Source organism: Hypanus sabinus, chromosome 7 (genome assembly GCF_030144855.1).
Source record: "Hypanus sabinus isolate sHypSab1 chromosome 7, sHypSab1.hap1, whole genome shotgun sequence".
Classification (NCBI taxonomy): domain Eukaryota; kingdom Metazoa; phylum Chordata; class Chondrichthyes; order Myliobatiformes; family Dasyatidae; genus Hypanus; species Hypanus sabinus.
In genome coordinates this window covers 64,133,449-64,155,294 of record NC_082712.1, presented here as the reverse complement: position 1 = coordinate 64,155,294, position 21,846 = coordinate 64,133,449, and the positions used below count along the sequence as shown (strand labels likewise).

At 40.8% G+C, this 21,846-nt stretch overlaps 1 protein-coding gene across 5 annotated transcripts in view; it reads right to left on the bottom strand.

The window, feature by feature from the left end:
• The window catches only part of LOC132396856 (uncharacterized protein KIAA1958), a 176,539-nt gene that overhangs the window by 118,702 nt on the left and 35,991 nt on the right, over positions 1 to 21,846 (bottom strand). For 4 of the 5 annotated variants that reach the window (XR_009513153.1, XM_059974842.1, XM_059974846.1 and 1 more), the window contains exons 1-2: positions 4,770 to 4,954; positions 3,243 to 4,414 (exon numbers count right to left, since the gene is read on the bottom strand). Coding sequence is in view for 4 of the 5 variants with exons in the window: in XM_059974842.1 (XP_059830825.1) it covers positions 3,243 to 4,380 (1,138 nt within the window). In the remaining variant the exon portion in view is untranslated. Of the gene's footprint in view, positions 1 to 3,242; positions 4,415 to 4,769; positions 4,955 to 21,846 lie in introns of those variants that run through there. The other variant, XM_059974843.1, reaches the window with a different exon arrangement.

Below are 21,846 nucleotides of genomic sequence, written 5' to 3'. Positions count from 1 at the left end.
GTATCCAAAGAGAAATTTAACATGGATAGAGGAGTAGCATAAAGCCTTACTAATTTGTGTCACACAGATGTAGATGTTGCTAAGAATAAATGGAATCACACAAAATAAAATTACTACAGAGATTTCCAGTAGCTTGCACAACCAGAGTACAAGTCAACATCCAAATTACAAATACTGTACCTTCAATGTGTTAACCTTCAAGATGATGCACAAATTCATAAATAGCACACACTGAACGTCATCAACTGCTCCCCAAGATCTATAACTCTAATAATAACCTAACATATTGGACTATAAATAAATGCACGTCTATGAAAATAAACTCAGCAATCAGCAACAAGTCAGTTAGCTGTAAAGATGTAAATAGCCCATTTGGTGCTCAAGTCAAATTGGTATAATGCTGATTATTAACCTATGTAGGGAAGGCACAAGCTAAAAGCAACTGCTCTTAGAGAATCTACTGTAAAAAAAACTTAAGATTCAGATTAGAAACTGCACACAAATCATTCCTTATATGTAGCCACTATTTCCGCTTTCCACCTCCATCTTTATAATTATAGAATATTTTGCATTAAAACCACTTATGTATCAGATTTGATAGTGAAAAGGAGATAACTCATTATGACATAACACTTACCTACATGCACGCAATACCAATATTGATATTTTACATGGTGTTGCTGACCAAAAATATTGCACATCAACAATTTTTGGATCACCTGGGTTAGAATACACCTACTTCATCAGGCACAAATTTACACTCTATTGTGCAAAACTATCGGGCAAATGCTATACATCTCCTCCCCAAGTTATGAATGCCCAACTAATGGACAGTGTATATATAAATACAGGCAAACATTGAAACCCAACTAGGTGGATGGGGATGGATTTAGGGCTGAAAGAATTTGTGGGGTGGGAATGGGACATAAACATGTACCTTCTCTACCAACACTTACCCCACTCCACCCCAAGCTACAACAATCAGGGGCTGGGTCAAGCTGAGCAGAAATAGGAGCACTGAGCAGATTCACTTGCTCATTCAGTGACTTAAGGCTGGATGATAGCTTCTCTTTCCAACTTACAAGCAATTCAGGTTAAGGACTATTATCTGGAATAGAGTCATGTCATAACCTAGAGAAATCCTGAAAATAGTCACAACAAAAGAGACAGCAAAACCAAAATTCAAACAGATTGGGGTTCTTTCCTATTTCTAGCAAGATAAAGGTTGACAGGTGACAAACTGAAATAATAGAGGGGTATGGCAGGGTATATATTTATTGTGACATTGGAAGAGGCCATTCAGCCCATCGTGCATCTGCTGAGCCCTACAAAGCACTCCGTTACCTCACCTTACTTCCCTGCAATCCTGTAATTCATTCAGTTTCCCAAGCCTATCAACTTCCCTTTAATATATTTTGCCACTTATCTACGCCAAGGGCTAAAGTTACAGTGGCCTATTAATCGACCAGCGTGCTTTGGATGTGGGAGATACTGGAGCACCAAAGGGAAACACAAAGTCTGAGGAGATGTGCAAACTCCTTTCAATGATCTGGACTGGATCACTGGGAGCAAGAGCGGCTGCTTTCACTTGTGCAGGAGTCTCAAGTGCAAGTCAATCACAAATGAATCCATGAAGGAGTTTCTCTCATGGTAAAAATGTCAAACTTGTAGAAAAACAAAGTAGGTAGAAATGAACAATTTTCATGTACTTAAGAATAGCTACCCAAGTTCTCAAGAGGCAGGAAGCAAAGTTAGGATATTATGTTAAGGATGGATGAGACACTAATAATGTTATAAACCTGGTGTATATTCGGTGCTATAAATAAAATCTAATAAATTTGGGAGAGATGCAGGTACCATATCAGGAATTCAACAACAAACACTGTTTTTAAACCACCAATGTATCAAATTTACTGGGTCTTGGAAGACTCTGTAAGAAGTTATTTTGGCTTTCACTCCTAAAATCTCTTGGCAGTGTTTGGGAGCTGGTTGCTTGAGATCCAGCGTGAGAAACTAACAAAACCATATGTTACTATAAAGCTACTTGGCACTGAAACAAAACTTAATTAAAAATATAAATGCTTCAAAATGGCAACAAAGCTGTAAATGCTTCATCTCCATACTTTGTATTCATGATTGGGATAGCTAAGTACCCACCTATCGCTAAAAAGAAAGCAAGTATCTGCCAGCCATATTACAAATATGGAACTAGAGCCCACACATCAATTCGTATAATTATGTTAAATGGCACCCTAAAGTCATCTCTGTAGGTATTCAAAAGACATGTTTGATGTGTTTGTTGAACATTTATCAAAATACGACTAGTCTTTTTGGACTGTACTAACCAAAAGTAATTCTATTATATAACTGCAATTGAAGAGAAAAGCAGATGCATTGTTTCTAGTACTTTAAAGCTAAATAATTATTCACATGGATCGAAGAACCCAAGTTAAGTAGATAAGAATTTACTGTTAATCTGTAACTTACTCCAAAATGGTGCTCTACAAGTGTGAAAAAGAAAATCAACAAACCAGAAAGTAGAACACAAAGACAACAGAACCTGTTTTTGTAGCATTTGGTCACGACTTGAAGGAAACTCAGAACTATTTTTAAAGCATTGGTTCTTAAATCTATTACCCAACAAATACAAATTCTTAAAGGTTTAAAAAAAAGCAAAACTAGTTTGTAAAAACATATAGCAAAATTGTTGGTTTTAATAGGTTAAAAATAAGTGCAATCTAAATAAGCAGTCTAATAAAGTACATTGGCAGACTCAGATAGGAATTGAAACTATGTCCTTTTTATATTACAAACTTCATTCATTTAGGAGTTTCACAGACAAACAAACTGGATCTACCCTTCTCATCCCTCATGCATCACCACCCCAGACCCTTCCACCCACCAACATTGAGGTTAATTAAGACCAATTTTTTTCACTATTTATTGTCCACAGCTTCAAATTACCTGTTAATATTTAAAAGATGCTAATCTGGTAACAAGAAAAATTTGGTCAGCTTTGCTGCTTGGACAAACATTACTTACAAGGGGAAATCAACGCTTCGGAAGAAAATCCCCCCCCCCCCCCAAAAATCAGTCTGCCCTATCATTGCCTGAAAAATCAATACAATAGAATATTAGATGTTAGAAAGACTTCAAACTGAAACTACCTCTCACATTGCAATTACAGTTACAGAAACCACAAATTGCAGGACCAAAGTGCTATGTTAATTGAGCTTTCTTACCTGCTGCTGATGATTGTACACTGACATCTTTTGCCAGGGACTGAAGCAAACTTGACTGCTGCTGACTTGAGCTGACTTCAGGTTCTGCACTGATAGATGGAGATAATGAAACCTCACTGGATGCTCTGGTCTTTACCAGCTGTACTCCTATGTCTTCAGAAGCATTCTGCTCCTCTTGGCCAGGAAGCTGGAGGGCTGACAATGGGATATTGATCTGCTGGTTTCCTCCCGAAGTGCTGACTGGCATTTGAAGAACTAACTGCTGTCCAGTTCCTTGACCATCATTTAGCTTCTTCTGTGAAGACGTACAACTCTTCCCAGACTTGGGACCCATTGTCCTTGTCGTATTTGGTGGAATAATAGAAACAGCTTTTGACTCAGTCCTTTCGGGCATGTGACTAGCAGGAAGGAGGGCTGAAGATTTGGTAGGACCTAAATAGGAAGCAGGACCAGGCTTCGGCTTGGATCTCACAGTTACAGAGGAACTCTCATTGTCTAGAGCTATTTCAGCATTTGTCACAATGTAATAGTCTTCAGGACCCTCTTGCTTAATCTTTTTTACAATAACTTCATTACTGTTTTCATGAGAAAGGTGATTTGGAGAGTCCAGTGCAAGCAAAGGCCCTGCTTCTCGCCTTTTCAGTGTGTTCTTTTGTAGCCGTGATTCATAATCACTGTCTTCATCAGTTGCAGAAGACTCACATGCCATGTGAAATAAATCACCATCATATTCTTCCACATTTTCATCAACCTCTGAATGTTCACTATATGAAAAATCACAGGAATCTCTATTCCTTGAAAACTCCGCCTTTCCTTTTGAGGATCTACTTTGGTACTTCTCCGATGGGCTTTGCTGGGCCTCAGAAGATACTGCAATGATGCTGGAGCTGTCTGAGTTAAAGCTTCTACTGTCCTGAAAGCACACTCTGTCCTGGGATCCTGTCCTGCAGGTGACAGCCAGTGGCCAGTGGTAGGCATGGCCAGCGCCACAACCCCACATTGCAGTAAGATTTCCATGGGCCCCTTCAGTCAACAAGTGCTTCAGGTTTGGAATGAGACTACAAATTGTTCCATGACTGTGAGCCCAGCTAACCAGTTTGGACAAGTTTTCTGAAGACGTGTGAAGGCAGTCCTCCATCTTGTTGGCCTGTCACTCTTCAGTAGTCAGTGTTCTGTAAGAGGAAAAGGGGAAAGCAAAATTTCAAACTTGGCTACTCCAATCACACAACTTCATGACCCAAAGGGCATACCAACAAGCAGCAGCAAACCAGCTTCAAGGGCTTATAATAAAGTATAAACAGATTCGTCATTTAACTACAACAGGTTAATTTTGAGTCAATTACTTCAGAAGCAGACATATTTAGACAAGTACTTTAACTTGGACAAGTAATCACACCGTTCGTAGTTACTTCTAGAAAATTGTTGTGACCTTCATAAGTGTATTCCATTGTACAATTAAATTTAATGTTTTATTTGCTTTTAATCTGCTCAGGATAGCATAGCTCAATTACTCAAAGATGTACTCACTCAAGATTGTAGCCCTGACCATTCAGGCAGAAAACAGCAGTCAAGCACCAATTTTGATCAGGGAATTATATTTTAGCTGAATATTCCCACCTTGCAACTGGTCATTTACTAGAGAAAAGCTCTGTTCAATACTGTACTTTTTGTGGTTCACAGTATACCAGAATGTTCTGCTGACCACCATTCAATACAACTATGCTTCAGAACATTGGAATTTGATCTTTTGGAAATAATCCTTAACCACTGTGTTCCTTCAAAGAAAATGGGGAATGTTCAAAATAATTCAGCTGTACCAGCAATAAACTACCATAAAAAGAACACCTAGGGCTTTATCATTGTCACACATTACTGAATAATTAACTCTAGAAGTGATAGGTGTTCTTGTTGAAAGCAAAAATGTTTCCTCCTATCTGCATATAGTGATTGTCATAAATGAACACATGAAATGCCCTGAATTGGATTAAATTCAAAATAAACTAGAGGGTACCCCTGTGGTTGTACCACTTGACAATGAGTACTCCTGTTTGAGTACTGCTGGGGGGGACAGCCTACATGGGGGAAGCGACAGTGGCCGTGCCTCTGCCACAGAGTCTGGCCCTGTGGCTCAAAAGGGCAGGGAAGGGAAGAGGAAGGCAGTAGTGATAGGGGACTGTATAGTCAAGAGGTCAGACAGGCGATTCTGTGGACACAGGAAAGAAACTCAGATGGTAGCTTGCCTCCCAGGTGCCAGGGTCTGGGACGTTTCAGATCGTGTCCAGGATATCCTGTAGTGTGAGGGAGAACAGCCAGAAGTCATGGTACATATTGGTACCAATTGACATAGGTAAAAAAAGGTAAGAGGTCCTGAAAAAAAAGACTACAGGGAGTTAGGAAGGAAGTTGAGAAGCAGGACAGCAAAGATAGTAATCTCGGAATTACTGCCTATGCCACGTGACAGTGAGAATAGGAATAGAATGAGGTGGAGGATAAATGTGTGGCTGAGGGATTGGAGCAGGGGGCAGGGATTCAGATTTCTGGATCATTGGGACCTCTTCTGGGGCAGGTGTGACCTGTACAAAAAGGACGGGTTGCACTTGAATCCCAGGGGGACCAATATCCTGGCAAGGAGGTTTGCTAAGGCTATTGGAGAGAGTTTAAACTAGAATTGCTGGGGGGTGGGAACTGAACTGAAGAGACTGGGTAAGAGGTCAGCTCACAAATAGAGAAAGCTTGAAGACAGTGTGCGAGGGAGGATGGGCAGGTGATAGAGAAGGGCTGCGCTCGGATTGAAGGCTTGAGATGCGTCCATTTTAATGCAAGGAGTCTTGTGAACAAAGCGGATGAGCTTAGAACATGGAACAGTACTTGGAGATATGATGAGGTGGCCATTACAGAGACTTGGATGGCTCAGGGACAGGATTGGTTACTTCAAGTGCCAGCTTTTAGATGTTTCAGAAAGGACAGGGAGGGAGGCAAAAGAGGTGGGGGCATGGCACTGTTGATCAGAGATAGTGTCATGGATACAGAAAAGGTGGATGCCATGTAGGGATTGTCTACGGAATCTCTGTGGATGGAGGTTAGGAACAGGAAAGGGTCAATAACTTTACTGGGTGTTTTTTTTATAGACCGCTCAATAATAACAGGGATATCGAGGAGCAGATAGGGAAACAGATCTTGGAAAGGTGTAATAATAACAGTTGTCATGATGCGAGATTTTACTTTTCCAAATATCAGCTGGCATCTCACCAGAGCAAGAGGTTTAAGATGGGATGGAGTTTGTTAGGTGTGTTCAGGAAGGTTTCTTGACACAATATGTAGATAAGCCTACAAGAGGAGAGGCTGAAATTGATTTGGTATTGGTAAATGAACCTGGTCAGGTGTCAGATCTCTCAGTGGGAGAACATTTTGGAGATAGTGATCATAATTCTATCTCCTTTACAACAGCATTGGAGAGAGATGGGAACAGACAAGTTAGAAAAGTGTTTATTGGAGTAAGGGGAATTATGAGGCTCTCAGGCAGGAAACTGGAGGCTTAAATTGGAAATTGTTCTCAGGGAAAAGTACAGAAAAAATGTAGCAAATATTCAGGGGATATGTATGTAGAGTTCTGTATAGGTACATTCCAATGAGACAGGGAAATTATGGTAGGGTACAGGAATTGTGGTGTACAAAGGCTGTAATAAATCTAATCAAGAAGCTTACAAAAGGTTCAGAGAGCTAGGTAATGTTATAGATCTAGAAGATTATAAGGCTACTAGGAAGGAGCTTAAGAAGGAAATTAGGAGAGGCGGAAGGGGCCATGAAAAGGCCTGTGCTGGCAGAATTAAGGAAAACTCCAAGGCATTCTACAAGTATGTGAAGAGCAAGAGGATAAGACGTGAAAGAATAGGACCTATCAAGTGTGACAGTGGGAAAGTGTGTATGGAACCGGCGGAAACAGCAGAGGTACTTAATGAATTCTTTACTTCAGTATTCACTATGGAAAAGGATCTTAGTGATCGTAGTGATGACCTGCAGCAGACTAAAAAGCTTGAGCATGGAGATATTAAGAAGGAGGATGCGCTGGAGCTTTTGGAATGCATCAAGTTGGATAAGTTGCCAGGACTAGACGAAATGTACCCTAGGTTACTGTGAGAGGAGAGGGAGAAGATTCCTTAGCCTCTGGCGATGATCTTTGTATCATCAATAGGGATGGGAGAGGTTCCAGAGGATTGGAGGGTTGCGGATGTTGTTCCTTTATTCAAGAAAGGGAGTAGAGATAGCTCAGGGAATTACAGACCAGTGAATCTTACCTCAGTGGTTGGTAAGTTGATGGAGAAGATCCTGATAAGCAGGATTCATGAACATTTGGAGAGGTATAAAATGATTAGGTGTAGTCAGCATGGCTTTGTCAAGGGCGGGTCGTGCCTTACAAGCCTGATTGAATTTTTTGAGGATGTGACTAAACACATTGATGAAGAAAGAGCAGTAGATGTAGTGTATATGGATTTCAGCAAGGCATTTGATAAGGTACCCCATGCAAGACATTGAGAAAATGAGGCATGGGATCCAAGGGGACATTGCTTTGTGGATCCAGAACTAGCTTGCCTACAGAAGGCAAACAGTGGTTGTAGACGGGTCATATCCTGCATGGAGGTTGGTCATCAGTGGAGTGAGTGCCTCAGGAATCTGTTCTGGGACCCTTACTCTTTGTGGTTTTTATAAATGACCTGGATGAGGAAGTGGAGGGATGGGTTAGTAAGTTTGCTGATGACACAAAGGTTGGAGGTGTTGTGGATAGTGTGGAGGGCTGTCAGAGGTTACAGCGGGACATTGATAGGATGCAAAACTGGGCTGAGAAATGGCAGATGGAGTTCAACCCAGATAAATGTGAAGACCCCACTTGGAGTACTGTGCTTAGTTCTGGTCGCCTTGCTACAGGAAGGATGTGGAAGCCATAGAAATGATGCAGAGTAGATTTACAAGGATATTGGCTGGATTGGGGAGCATGCCTTATGAGAACAGGTTGAGTGAACTCTGCCTTTTCTCCTTGAGGTGAAGGAGGCTGAGAGGTGACCTGATAGAGGTGTATAAGATGATGAGAGGCATTGATTGTGTGGATAGTCGGAGGCTTTTTCCCAGGGCTGAAATGGTTGCCACAAGAGGACACAGGTTTAAGGTGTTGGGGAGTAGGTACAGAGAAGATGTCAGGGGTAAGTGTTTTTTTACTCAGAGTGGTGAGTGCATGGAATGGGTTGCCAGCAACGGTGGTGGAGGCTGATACGATAGGGTCTTTTAAGAGGCTTTTAGACAGGTACATGGAGCTTAGTAAAATAGAGAGCTATAGGTAAGCCCAGTAATTTCTAAGGTAGGGACATGTTTGGCACAACTTTATGGGCTGAAGGGCCTGTATTGCACTATAGGTTTTCTGTGTTTGTATAAACCTACAACAATTTAATGGAATATAACCCAATTTAAGAACTGCATACAACAGGAGGATAATAAAAGGTAAATGGTAATACCAACCCCTCCCCAAGTTCCACTAGCAGTAAGATATTCTGACTAAGCATTAGAAATAAACTTTGGAAGTTACTCCAACAGTATTGTAGGAATAGCGTAACCCAGCAGAATACAGTGGCGTAAAACAGCCAAGAATAACCACCACGTATTATAGAAAAACTGTTTTGAGCAGTTCAAAGTAAATGATCAAAGTACATACTGTATACAACCCTGAGATTCACTTTCTTGTGAGCATTCACAAAAAATATGAAGAAACATGACTGAATTTTTGAAAAAAATGCACACTAGACAAATAACCAATGTGCAAAAGGCAACAAATTGTGCAAATTTTAAAATAATAAATAAACAACATATAACAAAAGCATGAGATGAAGAGTTCTCGAAAGTCAGCCCACAGGCTGTGGGAACAGTTTCGGGTTCAGGTGATCTCAGTGGAGGAACTGAGAATTCCAGTTAATATAACAAGTAGCTAAACCTCACCCCAGATTAAATCATCCAAAATGAGTTCTTAAATTTAAAAGGTACATGGTTCAGTGCAGACTTAACACATTCTACCAGTGCAAATATTTTGCAATATCATTGGTACTATACAAATGCATATTTTCTGTTAATGCTCATCAAAAATCAACAAAAGAAAACATCAAATGAGTCATAGAGTCATTAAACATAGTGAATGGTGGATTAGGGACATGTGGAAATGTACTTTACTTGTACTAACAAAATGGAACATGTATTGTACCAGTGTGCTTTGCCAATAGTATTCGTGAACATTATACCAATGAACTGAGTCCTTGAATAACTGTAGATCAGCAGATGGGTGGCTGGAAGAATGACAAGTACACTGATCAAGCAGGACAGAATGCACCCTTCCCTTGAACTGAAGTGTGGGTAGCTGTGCTTGTATGAGTAAGGAGTGGCTTTATTTGGAGCTATCACCAACACTTGTGCAGTGATGCTCTCCCCTTGCTGCAAGTAAAATAAATGTAGTTATGATTGATCAACTCGAGTTATTTATTATGGGACATAGCAAAAAGGTGTTTTGACAGAACAATATGCACATAAAATAAATGGGGTCAAGTCAGCCCACATTCAGCATCCTTCTGATCTGTTTTATACATTATGTGAAATTATCCAATTCAAACGCAAAATTTTTAAAAAACTGTTCCCCCATAGCTCAGTAAATTTTCACCTCCCCCCCCCCCACCTGGGAGAATAGATTCCTGCTGCAATATGTACCAATTATTAACATTATGTTTTTGAGTAAAACCCTCAGAAGAGACAGGGGATCTGGGCTTTTAACTGGTAATGATGCTGGGTAAACTGATACCAAAAGATTAAATTGTTCTGGTGATGGAGATGGCACTGAGCTGTGACATGGTACCAATGAGGTTGCAACTCAGTTTTAAATGTTTTTAAGAGGTTTTTTTTTTAAAAAGGTGTTTTTTAGGATTTTATGGGGATAGTTTGGTATCAGAGATGAATTAGAGATCAGGTTAGGGTTTTAGGAATCGGGATGTGGGGGAACTGGGGGAATTGGAGGAATGAGAGGATAGTCCGAAGACCAAGATTCCTCTCCACATTCTAAGGACAGCGACATAGATGTCTCACATCCGCAGGCTGCACCATGATGTCCAGTGGGATGTTGGATTGACAGACCAGTGAATAGAAGGGCTGATGGCTCCCCCAAGGTCAGGGAGTTGGAGGATTCTGGATTTGGAGTACCTTGCAAGCTGGGGGAGCAAGATCCAATCACACCCTTGGTTTGTGAATTGGTTAGACCAGAGGTAGGGGCCTAGTGTTCAGGGTTCTGTCATTGGCAAATCTAGAGTTTGGTAATTGGAAGATGCCAAGTGCTAAATTGGAAGTCCAGAAGCTGAGGCCCTATGGCTATAGGCCCAGATCTGCAAATCCAAGTCCACTAGGGTAGTCAATGGTCCAAAGTCTGCGTGTCCAAGTCCAAATCCGAGTCCACTGGAGGCAGGAGTCTGAAGACAGACTGTCTTGGGGTTAGAGAACTCTATGTGCGTGGGTGAGAGGGGGACAGCATGTGTTTTGTTGCTTGTTGCGTTCTGTGTTGTTCTGCTGAGTTGATGGTGCCTCGCCAACTTATGGGCTTCCCCTAGCACACACTCAAGATTTGTTAGCTGTTACACAAACAAACCATTTCACTGTATGTTTTGATGTATATATGATAAATAAACCTGAATCTTGAGTCATGAGGAAGTTTAAAGAGTTGCTTAGATTGGAAAATTACAGCCATACAGGCTTAATCAACTGGGATTATTCTTTGGATCAGAGAAGGCAAAGGGAAGATTTAACTGATGTAAAATTAAGTAATCAAAGTAAATAGGAAGGACCTATTCTCCTTATCAAGGAGGTCAAAAACCAAAGAGCATGGACTTAAAAGTAGTAGAACGATTAGACAGGAGTGAAAGAAACAACTTTTTTCCACCCTTGAATGATGGAGGTCTGTACTCATGGAAACCATAAATGGATGATAGAGATAAAAATCCTTGTCACATTTTACTTGGGTGTGTACTTGTGAAGTGATTCAATTGCAGGGTTACACAGATCCTAGTGCTGAAGGTTGGGCTTAGATTGCATAGCTCTTTTGACTGGCATTGGCTATGATGGTTGAATGGTCTCTAATGTGTCAAACTTTTTCAAAATTTTAGGATTAAATGAGCACTGATAATATATTACTTGTTAATAATGATCACAAGTCTCTTCTATGCCAAAATGATTGATTTTGCCAACGGCCTGAATTAAACAATGCAGAACTAGTTCTGATTAACTTAGACAGGCAATCTGAATTACCACTTTCTGTCACCGATTGCCATACAAATCCATGCCTTTTTTACACAGGGGAATGACATTCTTGCTGCAACACACATTCATCACATCTTACAATTGCTTGCAGAAATCCCTATCAAAAGTACCAGATTACCACGTTGACAGAAAATGTTAGGTTTTTCGGAACACAAGTGCCATGTAATGCACAGTAACCAAGCCTAAACAGAACTTTATTGGTTTGAGCATTTTGTCATGATTTGACCACACTGAAATTGACACTGAAAAACAGTACTTGGAGAGTACCAAACTTGCAGAGGTGCCATATGCTGTCAATGCAATGCTCCTCAGACAGGATGAAGAGATCATTACTCCCCAACGCCATTCGGCTCTGCAATTCAACCACCAGGGGCAAGACAAGTTAAGTGCCGGGGTTAGGACTGAGCTTAAGTTACCACTCAATGCACTTTAGTAAACTATTTAAGAACTTTTTAAAAGCTATTTATTAATGCTTTTTGGGAGGGTGATTTTAGATGCATATCATATTTATACTGAGTTAAATACTGTATGTAATTAGTTTTGCTACAATAAGTGTATGGGACACTGGAAAAATGTTGAATTTCCTCTTGGGGATGAATAAAGTATCTATCTATATTATGGATGACATTACCAGAGGCCTCAAGCCATCTATATACCTCACTAAGTACAGTTATGAGATCCCAACAAATATTCACCTCAATAATCAGTAAAATCAGGTTAAAGTAAAACTCCAACAATCCCATCTGACTATTCAGAAATTCCAATGGCTTGGCATCCGGCTCACCAAGTAACATTCATGGTTTTTTGCAACTCAGCAAGGTCCCAATTCCAGTGCTTCATTCTAAATCACTGAGCTCATTCATCATTTTGTTGCATAATACCTAAAAAAAAAGACAAATTAAAAGTATGTTGCCATATTAATGGAAATAAAATCTGCAAAATCAAACACCAAAGGCCCAAACATGAAAAATTACTGAAGTTCCACTGTAAAAGGTCACCTAACTCACAGTTTACAAGAGGCTCTTGTGCACTAAGTCAAGGCCATAAAATCATAAGATACAGTAACAGAATCAGGCCTTTTGGCCCATCAAGTCTGCTCTTGCATTAAATCACCAGACTTCTTTCAGCAATTGTTCAATTGCTTCTCGCCATGGCCTTTCATATCCTTACTAATCAAGAATTTTTCAACCTCTGTCTTAAAAACACCAAATGATTTGGCCTCCAGAAGTTTTGACAATAAATTTCACAGATCGATCACCATTAGCCTGAAAAAATTCCTCTTCACCTCAGTTTTAAAGGAACATCTTTTTATTCTGAGGCCATGCCCTCATTTCCTAGACTCCCCTACTAACAGAATAATCAAAGTCAGCCCCAGTCTTTCTTAAGCCTTTCAGTATTTCGTTAGTTTCAATGAAATTACCCCCTCCCTCCACTCCTCATCCTTCCAAACACCAACAAGTGCCATTAGATTTTCCTATGTCAAGACTTTTATTCTTGAGAACGCCCTCTGAACCCTCTCCAGGGTTAACTAATTGGCTGCTACATTCTTGGATGAGTGGTGATCCCACTTCAAAAAAAGTGACTTTAAAGCAATTTTGAATACCCTTATCTCCTAAAAGGAGTGACAAACATGCGAAGTCTACACAAATGAATTGCATGACAACAGAATATTGGAGCAATGGGTATACTTCAATGCCACAATCCAACTTAGTTTTAAAAAAGACATTAAAAAGAGAGGATATTAACTATTCTGTTTATTATGACAAAAACACTACACAAAATTGATCAAGGCTTTTTTGCACAACTAAAATCTCAGCTAAGATAAATTCAGGCTCTACTCAGCTAAATGTGAACTTCATTTGAGCAACCACCTTTCAACACATTTATTTCCATCAATTATTATACATACTAAATTAATTGTGCTATGGAAAGCAACGGAGTGAAAATTCTATAACAGCACCCTTCAGGAAAACTATATTTTTCCAAGCCATAAAACACTTGGCAGTGACTGTTGCATCTGTTTAAACAAGAATGCTTAAAATTCACTGTTTTCAGAAGCATAATTTGGAAACAAAAGTAAGGGGGTTTACATGACAAATATTCAGAACATTATTATTTGCTTCTAAATCAACTGCAATTTCACAAATGCTGAGGACTGACCAATTAGTACAAATAATAATGATCGATGTTCCTACTTCCACCCCACACCCTTCATAAATTTTGTTCCATATCTGGTTATTGTAGCTGAAGGAAAGATAAATCAAAACTGGAAAGATAAATCAAAACTGAAAAGATAAATCAAAACTGAAAAGATAAATCAAAACTGAAAAGATAAATCAAAACTGAAAAGGGAATGAAACAAGAAAATTTACTGTCTTTACACTTTAAAATCAGTGCACAAGCACAGAACATGATGGGATACAAATTTTAGATACAAAACAAAAATCACAAAATGATAGTTTTTGAGAAATATTAAATAACTTCTGTAGACAAAGAGATATTATTAGAAGAGAAATAGTGACCCTACCTTAGCACAGTAGGAACCCTGGAGCCTGCTGCATTATTTAATAACAGAATGCCTAGTTTTACCTCTATTGATCATTGTTTCATAATCCTTAATACCCTCCTAATAAAGAAAAAGACTCTTAGCTTCATGTAGGGTAGGCCATCAAAATTTCCAAGATATTCTGCGCAAAGAAATATTTCTCGTCACCCCTTACCAATTAAGCTTTAAGTTTAAGATCATGCTCCTTTGTCTGAAGCTGCATCCTATAGTTGATCACATTCATTCATTCACTGACTGACAGCATCTTAAACTAATTAATTATAAAACATTCAGAAGGAATAAAACTTGGGCTGCTCACTTCCTTCCCTGTTTAGGCAACTATTTTTACACATCTGTGTTTATGCAGAATCAGCCAGTCATCAACATCTCAAGTATTTTATATACAAAATCAGTTTCATGTATGTATGTATGGAGACCAGACAGACGTGTAAACAAATCCTTGAACCAGAAGCAACGTTTTAAAATGACTCAGTTAAAGTTGAAACATGAAGCAGCAGGACAAAGGCATTTCAGTTATTTATTCAAAGAGGGTTCTAAAGGGCACTTGATTAAATCCTCAATGGGAAATTACTATCTAAAATTGAGACTCATGGAATTACAGAGAGAAAGGATTATGAACCAACACTCAAATCCACAGCTGTCCATGCGATGAATTTCCGATTCACCATCTTCTGGCTAAAGAAATTCCTTCTCACCTCTATTCTAAATGAATGCCCCTTTATTTTGAGCTTGTAACATCTGGTCCTAGACTCATCCACTACAGGAAATATTCTCTCCACATCCACTCTGCCCAGGTCTTTCAATATTCGATAGATTTCAATGAGAATTCCGCCCCCCCCCCATTCTTCTAAATTCCAGCAAGTACAGGCCCAGAGCCATCATATGCTCCTCACTTGTTAACCTTTACGTTCTTGGGGTAATGTTCATACACCCACTCTAGACCCTGTCCAATGCCAGCACATCTTTTCTTAAATAAGGGGGCTCAAAACTGCTCACTATACTCCCAAATGCAGTCTGACCAATGTCATACAAAAGCCTCAGCATCTCCTCAAAACTAATCAATAAACTTCAAAACTTTGGCATTAATACCTTCTTGAGCACTGGTTCCTCAATTTCCTCACTTACAGACCCAAATCAGTTCAGATTGACACCACCACCTCCTCCACAACTTCTACCAGCACGGATGCACCACAAGGCTGTGTGCTTAGCCCCCTGCTCTATTCACTTTACACTTAGGGCTGTGTAGCTTAGCACAGCTCCGATGCCATTTTCAAGTTTGCAGATGACCTCACTGTTGCAGGCTGAATCAAAGGAAGTGATGAAACAGCACACAGGAAGGAGATTGAAAAATCTGGCTGAGCGGTGCCACAACAACAACTTTTACTCAACGTCAGCAAAGCCAAGGAGTTGATTATTGCTTTCAGGAGGAGCAAACCTGAGGATAACACAAAGTACTCTGCAGATGCTGGGGTCAAAGCAAAATGTACAACAAGCTGGAAGAACTCAGCAGGTCGGGCAGCATCCATGGAAACGAGCAGTCAACGTTTCGGCCTGAAACGTGGATTGCTCGTTTCCATGGATGCTGCCCAACCTGCTGAGTTTCTCCAGCTTGTTGTATGTAAACTTGAGGATAACTTCACTTTCCCCAACACTGAACTGCTCCTACAACCTATAGACTCACTTTCAAAGACTCTTCCAGTGCTCCAGAACCATTCCAGAATCTGGTAATTCCTGAAAGATTATTACAAATGCCTCCACAATCTCTTCAGCTAGGTCTTTCAGAACCCTGGAGTGTAGTCCTCTTTGTCCAGGTGACTTACCCATCTTCAGACCTTTCAGCTTCTCAAGCACCTTCTCCATAGCAATAGCAACTACATTCATCACTTCCAGTCCCTGACTGGCATTGCTGGCATTCTGCTAGTGTCTTTCACAGTGAAGACTGACATGAAATAAGTTCATCCACCATTCTTTGCCCACCTCCCCAGCATCACTTTCCAAAGGCCCAATATTCACTCACTCTCTCTTACTCTTTACATACATCGGAAAAACTTTTTGGTATCTTATGATATTTTGCCTAGTTTACCTTCATATTTTACTTTTTCTTTCATTTTTTTAAAAAGGTGCTAGCTTTTAAAAGCTTCCCAACCCTCTAACTTTTCACTAATTTTTTGCTATAACCATATGTCCTTTCGATTGCTTTTATGCTACCTGTGACCTCACAGTTGCCTCATCCTCCCTTTAGAATACTTCATACTTGAGATGCATCTACCTTGCGCCTTCTGAATTACCCCCAGGAACTACAGCCATTGTTATTCTGCCATCATCCCTGTTCGTGTACTCTTCGAATCAACTTTGTCTCTCTCATGTCTTCGTAATTCTCCTTACTCCACCGTAATACCGATACATCTGATTTTATCTTCTCCCTCCCAAAAGGCAGGATGAATTCTATCAGATTGTGATCACTGCCTCCCAAAGTTCATTACACGACACCAAATCCAGAAATGCTTTCCCCCAGTGGGCTCAAACACAAGCTGCTCTAGAACAGAAGTCACCAACCATTTTTACACCATGGATTGGTTTAATATTGACAACATTCTTGCGGACCGGATGATGGTGAGGAGTGTTCATCATGACCAGAATATAGGTGATAAGTCAACTATGAGTCACTTGTAAGTGGCTAATACAATCAATTTCATTTCTAAAAATGTTTACCTAACAAATTTAATATTAAACACGGTGCATATTTCCCTCACATGAACATATAAATCATTGCAACACACCAATATCGCTGAATCAGTGGGAGCCCTGGGCTTGTTTCCCTGCAACAAGATGGTCCCATCGAGGGGTGATGGGAGACAGCGATACTCGAAGGGGGTTCCTTATGTCCAGTCTATTCTGCAATGTAGTTTTCGTAGCTCTTAGCACTTGCTTCTGTCCTGTTGGTTCACGTTTTTTCCACTCAAAAAGAAACTCAACGGGTTTGTCTTTAAGTGCAGGGTGCTTGGACTCTAGGTGCTGAAGCAGTTTTGAGGGCTTCATTGCCTCATTAGACACCCTCCGGGCCCGAACTCCAGCCTTCTGCCCACCCACCGCTAGACGCCTTGGCCAGATGCAACTGGTTGTGGGTGGGGTGAGAGGACAAGGTAAAGGCTAGAGGTCCACGTGTCGGGGTCACAATCCGGAGAGAGCAACCAACTGAGAAGTGCAACAGGGTGCGTGCCCACCCCCTTGTAGATAGGATCTATCAGCCGACAAAAGTTTGGCTTGAAGGATGACTTTCAGTAGATCACAGCGAGGTAGCTGCTCTGCTACTTAAGAAACCCTGAGCCCAAATTAGGTCATCTGTGAATATTTTAGCACCAGGTTCCCCACAAACATTCGGTGTGGTCAACAGGCTTAGAGGCGGCGTCCATCTGTCCGCGCTCCAGGCCAGTAGCTACGGCACTTCTTGCTAGCCGCGCGAGGCGGCCGGTTACTCGAGGCCAACCAATGATCCCTGGCACGAGGGTATCACTGCATTTAGGCGACTGATGACCTCGCATGAGTTCAAGTTCAACAGTGGGTGTGACAGGGAATGAAGAAAGGTGCAGCTGACTCATATCGCCAAATCATATCGTTTCCGCATGGCCCGGTAGCACATGCTTTGCAGACCGGTACCGGTCCGCGGCCCAGTGGTTGGGGACCACTGCTCTAGCAAGCCCTCTCCTCGGCATGCTACAAGTTCCCTCTCAAGATTCAGCACCAACCTAATTTTCCCAACTTATCTGCATATTAAAATCCCCCATAACTATCGTAACATTCCTCTCATTACATGCTTTTCCTACTTCCTGCTGAAATTCATGTCTTACATCCTTCTACTATTCAGAGACCTGTATACACTCCCATCAAGGTCCTTTTGCCCTTGTAGTTTCTTAACTGTACCCACAAGGATTCCACAGCTTCTGATCCTATGTCACCTCTAAGTATTTGATTTTGTTTTTTACCAATAGAGCCACACCACCCCCTCTGTCTACCTGCCTGTCCTTTCAATAAAGTGAATTTTTAGATTCTAAGCTCCCAACTATGATCTTCTTTCAGCCATGTCTCAGTGATGATATTCATATTCAACATATTCAATACATCATACCTGCTCATCTTAAAGTGCACAACAAAATCTACTTTATTCCATATACTGCATGAACTCAAGTATAACACCTTTAGTCCTGTGTCCATTCCCCTTTTGATTTTGCCCCCATGTTACACCACCTCATCCCACTGACTGTAATTTTGCCCCATCATCTGTTTGTCCATTCTCACAGCCCAACACACTGCTTTGACTTGAATACCAACTGCTCTCCCTCACTCCAGTTCTCATTCCCCTGCCAACCCAGTTTAAACACTCCCCAAAAGCACTAGCAAGCCTGCCTGCAAGGATATTAGTCCCCCTTAGGTTCAGATGTAACCCATCCTTTTTGTGCAGATCATACCTTCCCCAGAAGAGATCCTAATGATCCAAGTACCTGAAACCCTGCCCCCTGCACCACTTCCTCTGCCATTCATTCATACCATCACCTTATTCTTGCCCCGACTAGCCCACGACACTGAAAGTAATCCAGAATTACTACTTTGGGGTTCCTGTTCTCCAGCCTTTTCCCTAACTCCCTATAGCTTACTGCACTAGGCGTCTTCTCCTATATCACTGGTGCCAATGTACACCACAACCTCTGGCAGCCTACTCGCCCTTATGCTCAAGAATCTTCTGCAGTTAGTCTGAGACATCCTGGACCCTAGACCCCACACCATACTGGCTTCTTTCATGGCCTGTATAATCTCCTGTCTAAACTCTTAACTACTGAGTCTGCCATCACTATCACTGCCTGGGTTTTACCCTTCCCTACTGAGCTCCAGAGTTGGTCACTGTGCCACTGGCCTGGCTATAGCTGCCATGCCCTAACAGATCATCCCCTCCCTTCCAGCAATATCCAAAGGGGTTTACTTGTTGCTGAGGAGAATGGCCATAAGGAAGCCCCGCACTGAATACTTACCCCTCTCACTTCTCCTGGTGGTCATCCATCTACTACCTGAACCCAGCACTCTTGGTCTGACTACTTCAATAAAAGACTTGCCTATGAAGTTTTCAGCCTCCTGGATGGTCCTGAAGGCATGTAGTCCCAGTTCCAGCTTCTGGACTTTGACCAGGAGTTGAAGGTGGGTGCACTTCCTGCTGAAGTAGTCAACAAGTAGGTACTCTGAAATCTCACATCTCACAGAAGCAGTATTCCATTGCTTGAACTTCCGTCCTGCCTACATGTTATAACTTTTAATTTCTCAAGCTTAGGTTCTAGCCAAAGCCTGTCCACTCACACAATGGCCACTCCTACAAGCATTGCCATTCCAAAGCATACTTATTTTCTGCCCATTACACTGCTGGCCTAGGTCCTCTATCTGTCCATCCATAATGTCACACACAGATATAGAAGGGTTCTTGTTGTTTTCATAAAAATTGTTTTACCAGAAAGAGTTGGTAGCCCTGATCTGAACCCCCAAACCTGGAGGACCAGTGGAGCATTCCTAGTCTGGCCTCTAGCCTTTAACCTGTTGGCATGGGTGACCCTACCAAGAGCCATGGTATAAAGCCCTTATTCCAGCCACCAGAACTGTTGTTGCGCAAATGAAATCGCCAGAGAAAATTACTGGCAGATACAAAGTAGCTTCTTTATTCAACAAAACAAGGTACATATGGAGATGCTTTCAGTGGAAAGGTCTGCTGGCCCAACATGGAGCTCAGTATTTATTTGATAAACACAAAGGCCAATTCTATATTTACAAAGTATAGACAATGCTTTCTTTTGAAACTACATACAAACTTCACACCTCCAGATTTGAATCCATCCCACAGATGCCAGCAGCTTCTGGACTGGGATCCAAAGCTTCTAAGGAATGCATTATTCCAAACTGAATCCACAATACATAGTCAAGGAACAGAAGACTGGTAGCCAAAGCCATTTGCCAAATGTAAATGACCTAAACCCAAAAATCACTCACAAATACTCTCTGGGTCATTGAGAGACTTCAAACTATACAAGGTTGTGGTCCTCGTGGAGGGTTCCAAGACATGGAACAGGCAAATTCTTAAAACTACATATTCAGTTCAACACCAATAAGTATGTCTCTAGGGAAAGATGTTGCAGTCTATTAAAGCATGGAAATATAGCACCCTCATCTTCCTCCCCCTCAATTCACACATTACCAAAGAATGCTATTTTACCCAAACTTTGCAGAATGGAAAACAATTCATTCATTTTACACTTTGTAGCTGGTCAAACTGTTACTGTGTGGTTAACGTTCTCATTTACAGGAAGCAACACAATGAACAACTGGACTACACATTCAGTGTAGGACAATGCACATTACTGCTAAATCTGACACCAGGCAACCTTCAATTTGTTTACTTTTTTTTTGCTAATTTTTTATTGATCACCAACAAATTACATTCAATACAACCAATTGCCAATTACATTTTGACTGTTTAACCCAGCCACCCCCCAACCTTCCCCACCACCCTCCTCTACCCCTCTCCCCTCCACCCACCAACTGAATAGTAGTGCATACACAGACAAAGAATTCTTATTTTAACAAAAGATCTTTTAAGTTAGATATGGTGGGGGGCAGAGTTTCAAGATGGCGACGTAGACATCTGCCTTTGGGCACTCTTCATTTTTTAAACTATAATCACCCTTTAATCAAATCTTTTCGTACTTAATTACATGGGTTGATACTCACGATTTACTTCTTTTTTAAAATAATACTTGATTTAATCTTTTCAAACTTAAAATGTCTGTATCTAAGAAATCGTCTAAAGACCCTCCATCTCTTGAGGCAATCTCCAGTCTTCTGGATACTAAACTGGATACTAAATTTGCAAGTCTGGAAAATAAGCTTACTGCGAAAATGTCTGAGCTTGAAGAAGTCGTTAGATCGTTTGATACGAAGCTTCAATCGCAGGCAGCAGATATTGAACGGCATGAATAAAAGTTTGAGCCTCTTGACAAGTTAATTTGTGAAAAAATACGTACTATTGAAACTTTGGAGGAGAAGTTACAGTCAACCGTTAAAATAGTGGAGCAGAGTAAGTTTAAAATCACCGATCTTGAAAACCGATCTCGCAGACAAAACTTGCGAATTATCAGATTTCCCGAAAATGTTGAGTCTGGTGACTTAACTGAATATTTCTCTAACTTATTGTGGGAAATTTTCGGTGAGGACGCTTTGTGGGCTAAACCTACTATTGATCGTGCCCACAGAGTTTCGAGATTTTCGATCTCGAGAGATAAGCCACGAGCTGTGATTGTTCGCCTCCATTATCCTCAGGAGAAAGAGCTTTTAATCCGATTAGCTCGTCAGAAAGGTATGATTTCTCACAGAAACAACAAGTTTCGAATTGTTGAAGATTATTCATTTGATGTGATGAAGGCGAGAATCGCTTTTAAACCAGTGATGGCAGAGATTCATTCGATTGGACTTAAACAAGCTTTAAGATACCCAACGAATCTCAGAATTACGTTGAGTGACAACAGTCAGCGCTTCTTTAATACTCCGGAAGAAGCGAAGAAATTCGTCGAAGAATATCGGTCTTCTAGTACAAGTTGAACTATGTGTTATGTTGAAGAATTTTTGGAGAGAAGATGCCATTTCATTTTGGGCTTTAACTTATGAAGCTGCGGTATA